At 35.4% G+C, this 13,432-nt stretch overlaps 1 protein-coding gene across 1 annotated transcript in view; it reads right to left on the bottom strand.

Moving 5' to 3' along the window:
• The window catches only part of LOC128543257 (inactive N-acetylated-alpha-linked acidic dipeptidase-like protein 2), a 318,759-nt gene that overhangs the window by 96,329 nt on the left and 208,998 nt on the right, over positions 1-13,432 (bottom strand). Inside the window, exons 8-9 of the mRNA XM_053513625.1 lie at positions 11,386-11,591; positions 1,707-1,832 (exon numbers count right to left, since the gene is read on the bottom strand). Of these exons, the coding sequence (XP_053369600.1) occupies positions 1,707-1,832; positions 11,386-11,591 (332 nt within the window). The remainder of the gene's footprint in view (positions 1-1,706; positions 1,833-11,385; positions 11,592-13,432) is intronic.

Consider the following 13,432-nt stretch of genomic DNA (forward strand, 5'->3'; position numbering starts at 1 on the left):
CAACTGTTGTACAATATGCTTTCCACTGTTATAAACCTTCTCACTATAGAACTCCAAATTAATGTGCAGCAACAATTTCTTCTCTAGGACCCTTGCTTATGTCTTTCCCTCCTGGCATTGTGTTAACACCTGAATGCTCCAAACCAGCAAACTGCCAAAACTTTTGGTTTTATAGGAGTCTGCAAACATGCTGATGATCGAATAATTAAGGCAAGATGATTAGCAGCACATGCTTGCAAACTTACCCACTGAAACACTCTGGAAGTAGTAAGGTGGTAATTAATTTTTACTGCATGTTTGTTAAACAAATTATTGTAAGATGAAAAAAGTTATATGTTGATGTTTGCATGAGGTGGCATTGGCCTAATACTAAGACCCACTGCGATTTTTAGATTAGATACTGTATTATGCTTTTTGAACATGACTCTCTCTCATCTCATATCTCTCTATGTATGCGTGTGTATACAACTTATAATTAGTACTTTATAAAAATGAGTTGAAGGAGTAGAGAATAAGGACTTTTAAATATCATTTGGTGAATGTTGTTGGTATGTTTTGGTGATTAATACAAAGGTAATATAAAAATATCTTTTGCATCATTATCAAATCTTTAACCTACTGTATGGTTTTAAATTACAGTCCTTCATCAATTTAGTTTACCATTTTAAAAATTATACAGTTTTCTGTATAAAACAATACTAAACCCTTAAAAAAAGTGGTCTATGGCAAGCATATTTTTTTAAGATGTTGAAATGCCTTTTATACAAATTAATACTGTCTGCCCTTGAGTATCCTGCTTCACTTCACTCAATCTTTCACAATCCTTTTCCTCCATACCCCTCTATTCATGTTTGCAATTAAAAACATAACGTGGAAGAGTGGAAGTCAAATCATAGGTTTAGAGTAAGGAATTTAAGTTTCAGCTTGCTCCTGTCTTTTACATCCTTTTATCTTTTTCATAAAAAACATTCTCTGAATATGTGCACTCATCAAAGGACGCACCTTATTCATAGTATATTAACTCTCTTTTCTTTTTAGAAAAGTTCTTAGATGATTTTCCAAATGGAATCAAGGGCATCATCACTCAGATTACTGCAAAGGGAGGGAAATAATTACTTCTGCAAGCTAAAACCATTTTTCTCTTTGAAGTAGAACTTTTGTATGTGAGAGTTACAGCATGTGAGTAGAGCAGGTCAGGACCCTCTTTATTACACTAAAATGTCACAGGTGGACTGGCATTTAGGTTAATAAAGAGGATTATTGCATGCATGGAAATAATAGGGCATCCTGTCCTTGGAACATGGCCTTAGACCCTCTCTGAACTAGTCATGACTTATACCTCAGGGGCTTATTAGGGAAGGAATACACTGGCGATATTTGAATAAGTTAACCTTTTCGCCAAATTCTAAGGTACCAGGTGTGATTATACATGATAACAGGCTGTCACTATAAAAAAAAAAAAAAACAGAGGAAACCTGGTGGTCTTATAGGTATTATGTAGACATTGGGTCTATTAAATAATTGGTTCACACATTATTTGCTAAACTCTCAGCTTGAAGTAGGATTAGTTTTAAATCATTACACAACATCATGTATCGATCTTGTGTGAAAGTCTAAAAGAAAATTCATGGTTAGTAAAGCTTATTTGTTTGCTTGTTAGTTTTTTAGTAAGTAATAGGAGACATGTGAATTTATTGTATCTTTACCTTACGGATGTCAGAAGCAAATTGCAGCAGAGATGGTGATGCAGTAAACTGTGGTCCATATGCTCTAACTGGATTATGGAGGCTGACATAAGCCACTACCCTGTTCTGCAAAACCACCTTGTTCTCCTGAAACCACATAGCAGAAAGCTGTTTTAGTTTGCTACTATAGGATAACAGGAAAACATTTATACAATGCAATAAAATATACTTTATGGATGTACCAAGACATCATCACATGATGCATTGCGATGCAAAAAGGATGGTCATGTGAAAATGTGAGATTCAAATATTGAGAATGAGCTTTCTATTAACTGAACATTGTTAAAAAGCAGCAGTCCTTAAATGTAAAACCCATATAATTTAAATATAAAGACAGCATCCTGGGCCTGACAGCAGTGTACCACAATGACCAACATGGAAAAGAAGCTATATAGTTACACAACAACCTCATGACAGTAAAAATGAGGACTTCAGTAGCTTTTAAATAACACTAGTTGCATGCCACCTTGATGAAACAGGCCCAAGAAAGAGGTCACAGAAAACTGGAATAGTAGCTAATGTTTGATTTCTCTGTTACTGGTAAAGATTATATGTACGTATATATGCCTTGCATGTTACCTTCTCATTCAGGATAAATTTATCTGAGAAGTTATGTTTTTGTTTATTTACAGTAGTTTTAAAATATGGTGAAGCTGTGGTACATTTTATTTATAATAATACACCATTTCTTATTTACGGAGCCCCGGTAGTCACCTAGAGGAGAAAAAAAATAAAAATAAAAATCTCTGGCAACAGTTTTGTAATTTGTGCCCTCAGTTTAATAATCCGTTACCACAACTTCTTAAACTGTTCCCTCAGTTTAATTATCCGTGCACTTAGATTTTGTAATCCGTACCCACAAATTCATAATTCTGTGCGCACGCTTTTGCAATCTGTTCCCACAGGTTTGTACACAGACTCCTTTTAGAAGAACAGGAAGCTCCTCGCTACGTGTTAATAAATCTTATTACATATTGTTTTATTGTGGATTATTAAGTGTAATACATCAAACTCTCTTACAGCATGCTTACAGTGATTCTCTAGATATCAATTGTAGCAGCTATACGGTAATAAGAATGATTTGCATTAAAATACTGTGATAATTTGTGATAATCAGCACGTTACAATTATTATTATTATTATTATTATTATTATTAATAATATTATTATTATTATTATAACTAGAGCATACAAAATAATTAATAAATGCTTAATTTATAAATAACCTATTATAGTTTTGGAAATGTATTTTTCCGACTTTAAAAGGTAAAAGTAAATAAGTCAATTCAGCATCTTACGGTTTATATACATCATACGAATTGCAATGACAGTCTCTGTCTACCCTTAGGCTTCCATCCACCTTGAACTTACTTTTTCCTCACCCTATAGGATAGACAGATTTTGACTAATTTTCAGGTTATTTATAAATAAAGCATTTCTGAATTCATTTATAATAAGTGTACTTAAATGTAATCTTTTATCATTATAAAATAAAAATAATTATTATTAATATTTAATAAACCCGGATTTGTGTTTTATGACAGACTGTTGACTAACTGCTTTTTGCCTCATTTAATAATAATCTCAATAATAATAATAATAACAACAATAATAATTATAATAATGTACTGATTATCACAAGATTTTAATGCAAATCATTCTTATTAAATCACAGTATTCTACCTCAAAGCTGCTACAATTGATAGCTAGAGAATAACTGTAAGCATGCTGTAAGGCAGTTCGGTGTATTACACTTAACAATCCATAATAAATAGGACAATAAGATTCAGGAAGCTTCCTGTTCTTCTAAAAGAAGGCTGTATACAAACCTGTGGGAACAGATTGCAAAAGCATGTGCACAGAATTATGAATTTGTGGGTACGGATTACAAAATCTGAGTGCACGGATAATTAAACTGAGGGAACAGTTTAAGAAGTTGTGGGAACGGATTATTAAACTGAAGGCACAAATTACAAAACTGTTGCCACAGTTTTTTTTTTTCTCCTCTAGGTGACTTCCAGGGCTCCGTACTTATTCATTTATGTTGACACTTCATTAAATATGATTAAGATTTTTTTTATTTTTCCATATTTTTCAAACTACTGTAGAATTGAAGTGGGTCAGGTCCTGTTTTTTTTCTTTTCTTTTTTTTCTATTGTCTGCAATAACCATGTGCCTTCTTATGCATGAGCTCACACAAGGACAAAATTTGGTAGCGTTGCTCTGACTGTGTTCCCTAAAGTGTTGAATAGTGAATATTGAACTAGTGTACCAGTACTTAAAAATAGCTATAGTACAATAGTTTTGAAAATGGTCAAATACCAGCATTAAAAAAGCTACACTTTTGTCGTGCAAATTGCTGTTTCATTAGGGTGATAGGAATCTATCTCTTTAAGCACAATGCTTACTGCAGTGAAGTTGCACTAGTGGTATGTGCATGATGTAGCAGGAAACAGACTGAGTTTAATGGCATTAAATTAATCTGAAAACTCATTCACATTAAAAATCGAGCACGCACATTAGTCTCAAAACCCTGCGAGCCAATTAGCCTCAAAACTTGTGTGCTTTACATGCTTATGGATTAGTCTCAAAACTCTTGCAGGTGGAGCAAAAATGCTCCCTCACGAGGCTGCCTTTTCACTTGCAGATACTGTTCTGTGATCTGGGAGAGTTTTGAGATTAATGTAGTTCACTCCCCTGTTATGTTCATAAAAGAAATCTAAATGATCAATGAAAAGCCTCTCTAAAGTAGTATTATACATATTCATGAATAGGCAACATATTTTTGTAGTGCTGAAAGTGTCCTCCATGTGGTCGCATGCAAATAATGGTCTCCGAGAGATTGTCACCTAACTGCAAAATACTTTTTGATCATGCATATGCCCCAAGCTAGCAAACAAGTCATCACAGCCCCTGTGCTAAGAACAGAAATAAATTAATTCACACATGCATCTCTATATAGCAAAATCACAAACACTGGCCGGATTCAGCCATTGCCTTAGTATAAAGACAGCTTATTTCCCCCCTTTTTGTAAAACAGGCTAATGCATAGACATAAACTAGTCCTAGAATATGATATATAATAATTCTCATTAAACTATTTTGTGGGTATGTTATCTAACAAACTAATTAGGCCCTCTGCTATGACCAATTTATCATTATACTTTTTTTTAACCTATTTTTTTTACATGGCCCAAAATGCTGTGGAATATGACAGCTACTTCTGTATGTGAAGAATCCTGTCTTGTGTGCCTAAGCACACAAATTTGATCTTCTCTTGTTAGTTTCAAAGTCTAAGTAGGTCTGAAATGAAAGAAGTAATATCAAGGGGAAATCATCTTGAAAATTTATAGCAAATTGTAAAGCGCTGTACATATGTTTTAGGTATATCAAAGACAATCGTGTTCATTGATGGTTTTTGATGATTTGCCATCAGTTTGGTATAGTCAATCGTAAGGATATTCTAACTACATCATACATATTTTGTAGCTAATGTATAGCTTAATCTGAAGATGGTTAAAGCATCATAAACAGCAGTGACCGTGAACTTAACAATTTAGTTTTTAGATGCGATAAGAACTCCCAGAACTGGAACTAAACAGTTGTGTGGTTATAAAAAAAACACTTGTTAGTGAGGCTAATTAGTCTTTGGAGCTATGGAAAAAGTCAGATGGTGTGATGAGACTAAACTCCAGAGCGATAGGTGCATCATTGTAAGATAGAAAGAACATGAAGCAATGCATACATCATGCATAGTGCCCACTGTACAATGCTCTGGAGGCAGTGTTATAATCTGGGGTTGCTTTAGTCAGACAGCTCTAGACATTATTGTGCAATAAAAGGAAGTCAGCTGATGACATCTGGAGATTGTGCCAGCCTTAGCAGACAAAGGCTAACCCTGCGAGGATCCTGAGGCATCCAGAGAAGGACCAGCTCCAGCTCGATTCTGCTTTATGATGGTTTGAGCTACACATCCTGCTCCTGTGCTCCCACTGATCCAGACCCCATCTGCCCTCTGCACCTACTGACTCATCCCTGTGCTGAACTGGACTTCATGTTAATTTAAATAACTTCTGTTATATTAAACTTTCAGCTGCGTAACACACATGATCTTATGTAATTTTTATCCATTATCACCCAAATGAGGATAGGTTACCTGTTGAGTCTGGTTTCTCTCAAGGTTTCTTCCTATTGCCATCTCAGGGAGCTTTTCCTTGCCATTTTTGCCTTCACCCTTGGCTTGCTCATCAGAGACAATCTCATTATTATCTAGACACATTTTTCTCACACATACACACTTCCATAAATTTTCTTTTCAATTTTCTTTTCATTTTCGTGAAGCTGCTTAGAGACAATGACCATTGTTAAAACCGCCATATAAATAAAATAGAATTAAATTGAAATGACTCAAATGTATTGAATGACCAGGGTATCACATTAATAGATTTTCGTCCTTGATGACATGGCCATATTTTTACATGTAGCTATTTTTTGGCCTTAATGTGTATACTTTTGTATTTTACACATGTATACTGTAGCTTTTACTGATTCCACACTCCTTACATGAATATTTAAACCTATCCAGAAATATAAGCCCCCTGTATTCTTAGAGATTTCCATGGGGGTATGTCTTCATTATCTAACATTAATGCAAACTAAAGCAATCAAAAGTTTAAGTGTTCACCACATTGTCTTTGTCCAGCAAGCTGCAACTGATCAAGATAGAATTCGACAGCAACTATGCTCCATGCCTTCATCAATGTCAACATCATTTAAAACAAACACCCTCCTTTTTTGTCTTTAAAGCTATTCAAAATTTTAGATCCTTTCTATATTGTAGCCCTAAAAGAACAGGATGGGAAATTGCTTTTATCAAATACTTTATTTATTCCTTTATACTGGTATTTGTTTCTTTGCAATAGTTTTCTTCACCTTACAGGTACATTTTTAATATGGAAAGGTAAAATGTATTTACCTGTTCATGTTTCTGTCTCTTACATGAATAAATGTGAACTTCCCAGGAAAGAATTCTTATGTGTAAGGCATCACCCCAAGAGGGCGCTGGGCGCTCCAAAACTATGTGTTTGTGTATGTAACAAATGTATGTGTTTTTGTGTAGTTTTATGTTTTTTGGATTCAGTTTCTCAGAATGCACCTCGGTCAGGTGATGAGAGCGCTCACCTGAACCGAGGTAGCTTATTAGTTCCTTTATAAATAGCTGTTTGTTCTGGGAAACTGGGTCGAGCATTGGTTATGTAAAGTCTGTGGCTGTCTGTCTCCTTGTCTCTGTGTCCTTAGCCTCTAGCATGTTTAGCCCCTAATAGGATTATCCTCTTGTGTGTGATTAGCCTTGTTTCCTCTCTTGTATGTTTAGTTCTTAGTCTGTTTAACTACTAACCATTGAACTACTAACCTGCTTAGATCCTAGTCTGTCTAGTCTCCTAGTCTGTTTAGATACTAACCTGTTCAGTTATTAGTCTGATTCATGCCTAGTCTGTTCCTCCCTTGGATCTTTGGCTACTAGTCTGTTTAGCTACCATCCAGTTTAGCGGCTAGTGTGTGTAACAGCTAGTAGACCTAGCCATGTTTGTTTAATCCCTAGTATGTTTTGATACCTGTCTGTTTCCTAGTATGTTTAGTCTGGTATGTTTAGTTCCTTGTCTGGTTAAGCCCCCAGTCTGATGTCCTAGTATGCAAGTGTAAGTTATTTGATTGTTTAAAACATGCAGGCAGAAAGCCAACTTAATTTGTTCATGTTTTGTTCATTTTTTGTTAATAAAAAAGACTGTACGTTTGTACCTCTGTGTCTATGCCTCAACCCCAACATCCTCAAGCTCACAGCCCAACACATGGCATTATGTTAATTATTATTAATGCTATGTAATACTTCTTAGACGGTATTTAAGCTCTGTCCCTATTATTTGAATCACTGTTTAATAAATTATTAATAAGGCAGTAGACTTTACACAGATACTAAAACACACCGGATTTGGGTCAGCAATGGAACATCTGTTTGGGGTACATATGGTTTGGGAACAAGTAATCAGTCAATAAATAAATTTTTAAATATACGCCTTAACAATAGTACAATGCCATTTAGTTTTGTTTGATTTAATCTTATTCACACTAATTAAATAATGACAAAAAAATAAGTCTATATTGTATTATTACTGCTGTTGACTGATAATAGCTGTTTTTGGACATAAATTAATAAAAAATGAAAACTTGTAAAATGAATACAATATCATCACAATTTTTTCTGTAATGGGTTTGAAAAACTTTATTAAAGCATTTTTAATTAAATATTTTCTTATGATCAAAAATAGCAAATTCAATTTCACTTACACTTAAACCTAAAATGTTAAGTTAATAATGTAAAAAAGGTTAAGATGGTTAGCAGTTTTCATTTCTCTTTAAAATGTATTGGAATCTGAAAAACTCAATTGCACCATCCAAGCTTCAAATATCTGTGTCTGTATTTGGATTTGAATGCAATTTTAGCAATTTGCAATTTTGTGGACACAAGGCATTCGGTAAGTATGGTACTAAAACTTACAATAGTTGTTACTCTGCCAGCTTACACACACCATTCAAAAACTGTCTCATCTCTTGACATTTTCTTTGCCAAGCTGTCATGCGCCTCCCCACTTGGTCATGTTTCCCCAGGCCATCACGTCTTCTCCCACACCTTCAAACCGCCCCACCTGCACACCAGTCACTCATTCACCACTGATTTCCTCCAGCATTTAAGCCAGCGCAGTGCATTGTTTTGGCTCTGATCTAACGCTTCCGCTTTCCTTAACTACAGCTCTGTTTCACGTTTTGGCCACGCTGAACGGGCTCAGGGCCTTTAAACTTGTGGTTCCAGTCTCTTGATCACGGCTCTGCTTAACAATTCCAATTAATCGCAGTGCTGACAGATCTTACAGCTTTGAATTCACGCTTCCACTCCAACGACCACGTCCCTGCTTAACAATTTCAACTGATCACAACACTGACAGATCTTACGGCTTCGGATTCACGCTTCCGCTCTCTCGACCACATCTTTGCCTAGCCTCTGTACTTCTTAAAACATCAAAAGACCTCACGCCTTGCACCCATGCCCACAGCTTCCCAATGCCAGCCTCTACGTCAAGTTGATTGGGCAAGAGGCAGTCCATGGGTAGTCCTGGGATGTTTAAATATACAGATCTGTCCATTAAAAATGCACGTTTCAAGAAAAGGGATCACACGGCAAGCCCTGTAGGGGGCAGTCGTGTTTCAGTCTGAAGTATTGTGTGTCTACTGAAGCCAAAAATGTGTTATCTCTCTTAGCCGCCAATTGACAGCAAGCGACAGAGCTCATAAACGTGTTGAGCTCAAACTGTAAATACTGATATGTATTTATTTTTCATTTTCTTCTCTCCTTCAATGATGAGCTTATTTAAATGCACTTTCTCCATTCAGTATTATTATTATTAGTAGTAGTAATAGTAGTGCTCCGAATTTATTATTATTGTTATTCTTCTTCTTATTATTGTAATGCATCCACGCGCATGTGTGCAAAAAGACGAAGTACAACAAACAACACAAAAATGGATGCTAAGTAAGCCTAAAACATTATTGTTTTATTGTGTTTATCCGCTTTAAATATACACTAAACAATAAACACTGCCTTTTGCAAAGTAAATGTGAGTTGCGCATGCGGCTTTTTGATCAAAAGGCTAATAAAGCGCGCACAGATATGAGCAGATTTATCGATAAAACTACAGACATGAATTGAAACAAACACAAAAATATGTGCTACTCACTGACTACAACGCGACACCACGCAGAATTCCCGGGCTTTGACTGCACTTTCTCCATTCATTATAGTAGTAGTACACAAAATGCTGGGTTTCTGTAAACACATTGTTGGGTTGTTTATGCTGGGTCAAAATTCTGTGTTATTTCGGGTACTTTAATCACACTGTTGGGTTGCTTTTGCTTTGAATACTAAAAGTGCTGCATCAACGTCAACTCGCACGTTCTGTAATATTCTATTGTCATTCATACTGCCATTTTACTGAGGTATTCACTAGTTAGTAGGTAAGTAAGCAAATAAAAGATAAATGTATAAACAGCTTTAAATGGTACTTTAAAGTATTATAGTAAAAGTATACTAGTATGAGTTTATATATATATATATATATATATATATATATATAAATTACAATTATATACAAATATATAAATGATGATATACAAATATATAAATTAGATTTTCTTTATACAAAATATTTTTATTATATATATATCATGTTCGCGAGATGCCGCACGCTAAATTGCAGCATCTCGCGGGAAAACACGAGCATGCTTAATGGCCACATTTGTACATCACGTCACAGGTGTTCTAATTATCACTAACCCCTAAACAAGGGTACTACCTGATCTGTAGAACGAGGGATTCAATACACTACATAGCAAACAAGGTTTTGATTTAAAACTATTTAGGATTAAATACTAAAACAGTTGGTTAAATAAGACTATTCTTAAGCAGAATAAGTGGAAACATAAAAAAGAAACTTACGAGATTCACAGGACTGTCCACTACTTCCCTGGTTTATTCTCCTGGCATTTTGGCTTGTGCCAGCAAGAATTTAAAACTATTTTCAACCCTGTTAATTACACTAGGATATAGATTTAATTATTTGTCACATGTGCCTTACAGCACAGTAAAATGACTTTTTTACATATCCCAGTTATGAAAGTGGGGTCACAGCATGATACAAACTACCTGGAGCTGATGGGGTTAACAACGTTGCTCAATGGTTCAACAGTGGCAGTTTGATGGTGCTGGGGCATGAACCGGCAACCTTTTAGTCAGTAACCCAGAGCCTCAACCATTTGCTTCACATCTACAGTAGATCAATTATGGATAGTTAGTGTCTCAAGTTACAGAAGATTGTGTTGGCGGAGAAAAAATATTGGTTAAATTAACAAACTAATTATAATCTGTTGATTATAAGTGCTGTTTATGAAACTGTTGCATAAAAGCAATATCACACTCAAGGTTGTGCTGATGTGCTATACTGTATATCAGCTGTGATATCATCAGGACTTGGGCTGCACCCTGTGCCTATGACTGCATCACAGTCATGCTGATACTGTATTCCATATAACATCACAACCTTGAGTGTGATATTGCTTAAATAATGTATTTATATTTGATTAGTTTACAGAAAATTTTGTGTCCAAGAATCCTGCACACTCACACACACAAAACCACAACTCAACAGACTATTCACACTAACTGTGAAACACTTCTGGTCTTCCATGTGTATTCAATTTTGCATGGTTAACTAAAATCATAATATTTTTTTCTTGATTATATTCTGTAGCTAGCACTCGCAAGGGAGGCCAGTATGATTAACTTTTGTTTCTCCTTCGGCTATGAAAACGGTGAACTCATAACATAAATCTGCCTGTAAACACAAATGACCTGCTATTAAACCCAATCTTGGCTCCCATGATTACTCCCAGTTCACTTGTTTGGTAAACGAGCAGCTTCAGGAGATCATGTAATCATACACATGTATAACAAAAGCAGTGTGTATGTTAACATGGCAGTTATTGAGGTAGGCAGCTTAGAGAGGAATATATACATAAATACATTTTTTACCTCCCCCCACTCAAAGGAGCCGATGTTGCCAAGGGCAAAGCCACCCAGTGAGCTGAAGACAATAGTACGGTCTGGATGCCAGAGTTCACGGGTCTGAGCTGTTATGGAGGCGATGATCTGAGTGATGACAGCAGCACCACCACTCCAGTCTGCCAGGGCACCCTCGTACCAGCTACTGTGATGGGCGCCAACCATAACATACCTATCTGCAAACACACAAACCGAAGAGCTGAACCAAAGTATTCAGAGATTATATGCATCACTTATGGTACATCACCGCCTCTAAGTGACATCTAAGTGACAAAAAAACAAACATGCAAGCATTTAAACAAAGCACAAATATTTGAACACAAATATAATAAGATGTGGTAAAGGAGCCTCAAGAAAAGTTACGAGGACTCAAGAAATCAATAAATAAGAAGGAGACCAACAATCTAAATTAAAGGAAATTGCTGGTTGGAAGGTCATCGTACAAGGAGAACTTTCGGATTATATTTCATAGCAGGTTATGATGTTGTAAAAAAGGCACAATAAATCTCAGAAATAATTCCATACAGACTTTCAACGCTGCACAGAGAGGTCAAACACTGGTCAGTAATTAAAAGGCTATTTTCAGCAGCTGACTGACCTGTATTTAGACACCAGTGGCAGACAATGTTTTAAGAGAATAGTGTATCATGGTGTGGGAAAAGGGCTGGCTCAGCACCCAACACTTTGTATAATTCATGTCCTGTACTCTCACTTTCTATTCTACTCTATCTGCATAAAACTCTAACTTTAACAATAACCTTAGGTGCTTATACGTAGCTGAAACTATGGTACTGTATCATGTGGCAATAAGTCAATTCTTTATAGTGACCTTGCACAGTGTATCTGGACATATGTATGAACAATTATGCATCAGATGTGAACTTTATTTTTATCATCTGATAGAAAGTAAATGCAAATGCAAAATGCTTCCTTTCCTAAGTGAGAAAGGAAGGAAAGAAAAAAGGAAAAAAGAAAGAAAGAAAGAAAATGGAAGTATTGTAACCATTAAAAATCAGGAAGTTGTTAACAAAAAAGATAAAAGAATAAAGTGCTGGACCGCTCTACAATATGTATCCATGCAGTGAGGGTAAGTTACAAGCAAAGCTGCTAACAAAAAGACCATAAATAATCAGACAGTTTCAAGACAGTTCCATATGTCAGTTCAGCTCAAATTCAGGAAATCATCTATTAATCCTAGTAACAAGATCATCATCATAAGGATGGAATGTATAGGGAAAAAAATTGCACAGTGTGACTATGTTTTACTACTCATGTGACAAACTCATTAGAACATTTACACTTGCAGTACTGTGCAAAAGTCTTGAGACACCCTTTTAAATTTAATTAAATTACGCACTCTCGCTCAACAATATACTTTAAAGAAAAGAAAGGTTTTGTTTGAACATTAGTTAGAAATCACTCTTTTAATGAAATCTTTTTGTATCATACATTGGAGGACCCGAACCCGTTTTTCTGTCTGTATGCCATGCAAAACTGCCTGCACAGAATTGAATGAAACTTTGCCAGTTTTTAGGTATTTGCCTAAACCTAAACCTGGTTTAGACAGCGTAATGCACATGCATCAAACTCTGGGTACTTCTTAAATTGACTGCTGGACAGAATTTTATAAAACTTAGATTCTAGCAGTACTTAGACATCTGCCTGAAGTTTACCCTGCACCATAAGTGGAAGTAAAATGTTAAGTAAAAGTTATAAACAGTTATGGATTTAATAACCTACTTAAAAATAAGCTACTAATAAGAAACTCGCTCAATGTAAACAAACACCTGCACCAATAGATATCAATTCGAAAAGCTAAACTGAATATTTTTACTGTAATAAGTTAATATTTTTACAGCTGAAATAACAGCGCTGAAGTGGTAAGTGAAGTAAATTTTAACCTGCTGAAGTTATTTAAAGATATAAATTATAAACAGGGAGTGTATTTGGCTTCTAAAAGCATAAACAAGCGGTAAGATACACAATCTTACAATATGTTATTTATTTGTTTTAATAA

The sequence above is a fragment of the Clarias gariepinus genome, chromosome 15 (genome assembly GCF_024256425.1).
Source record: "Clarias gariepinus isolate MV-2021 ecotype Netherlands chromosome 15, CGAR_prim_01v2, whole genome shotgun sequence".
Lineage (NCBI taxonomy): Eukaryota > Metazoa > Chordata > Actinopteri > Siluriformes > Clariidae > Clarias > Clarias gariepinus.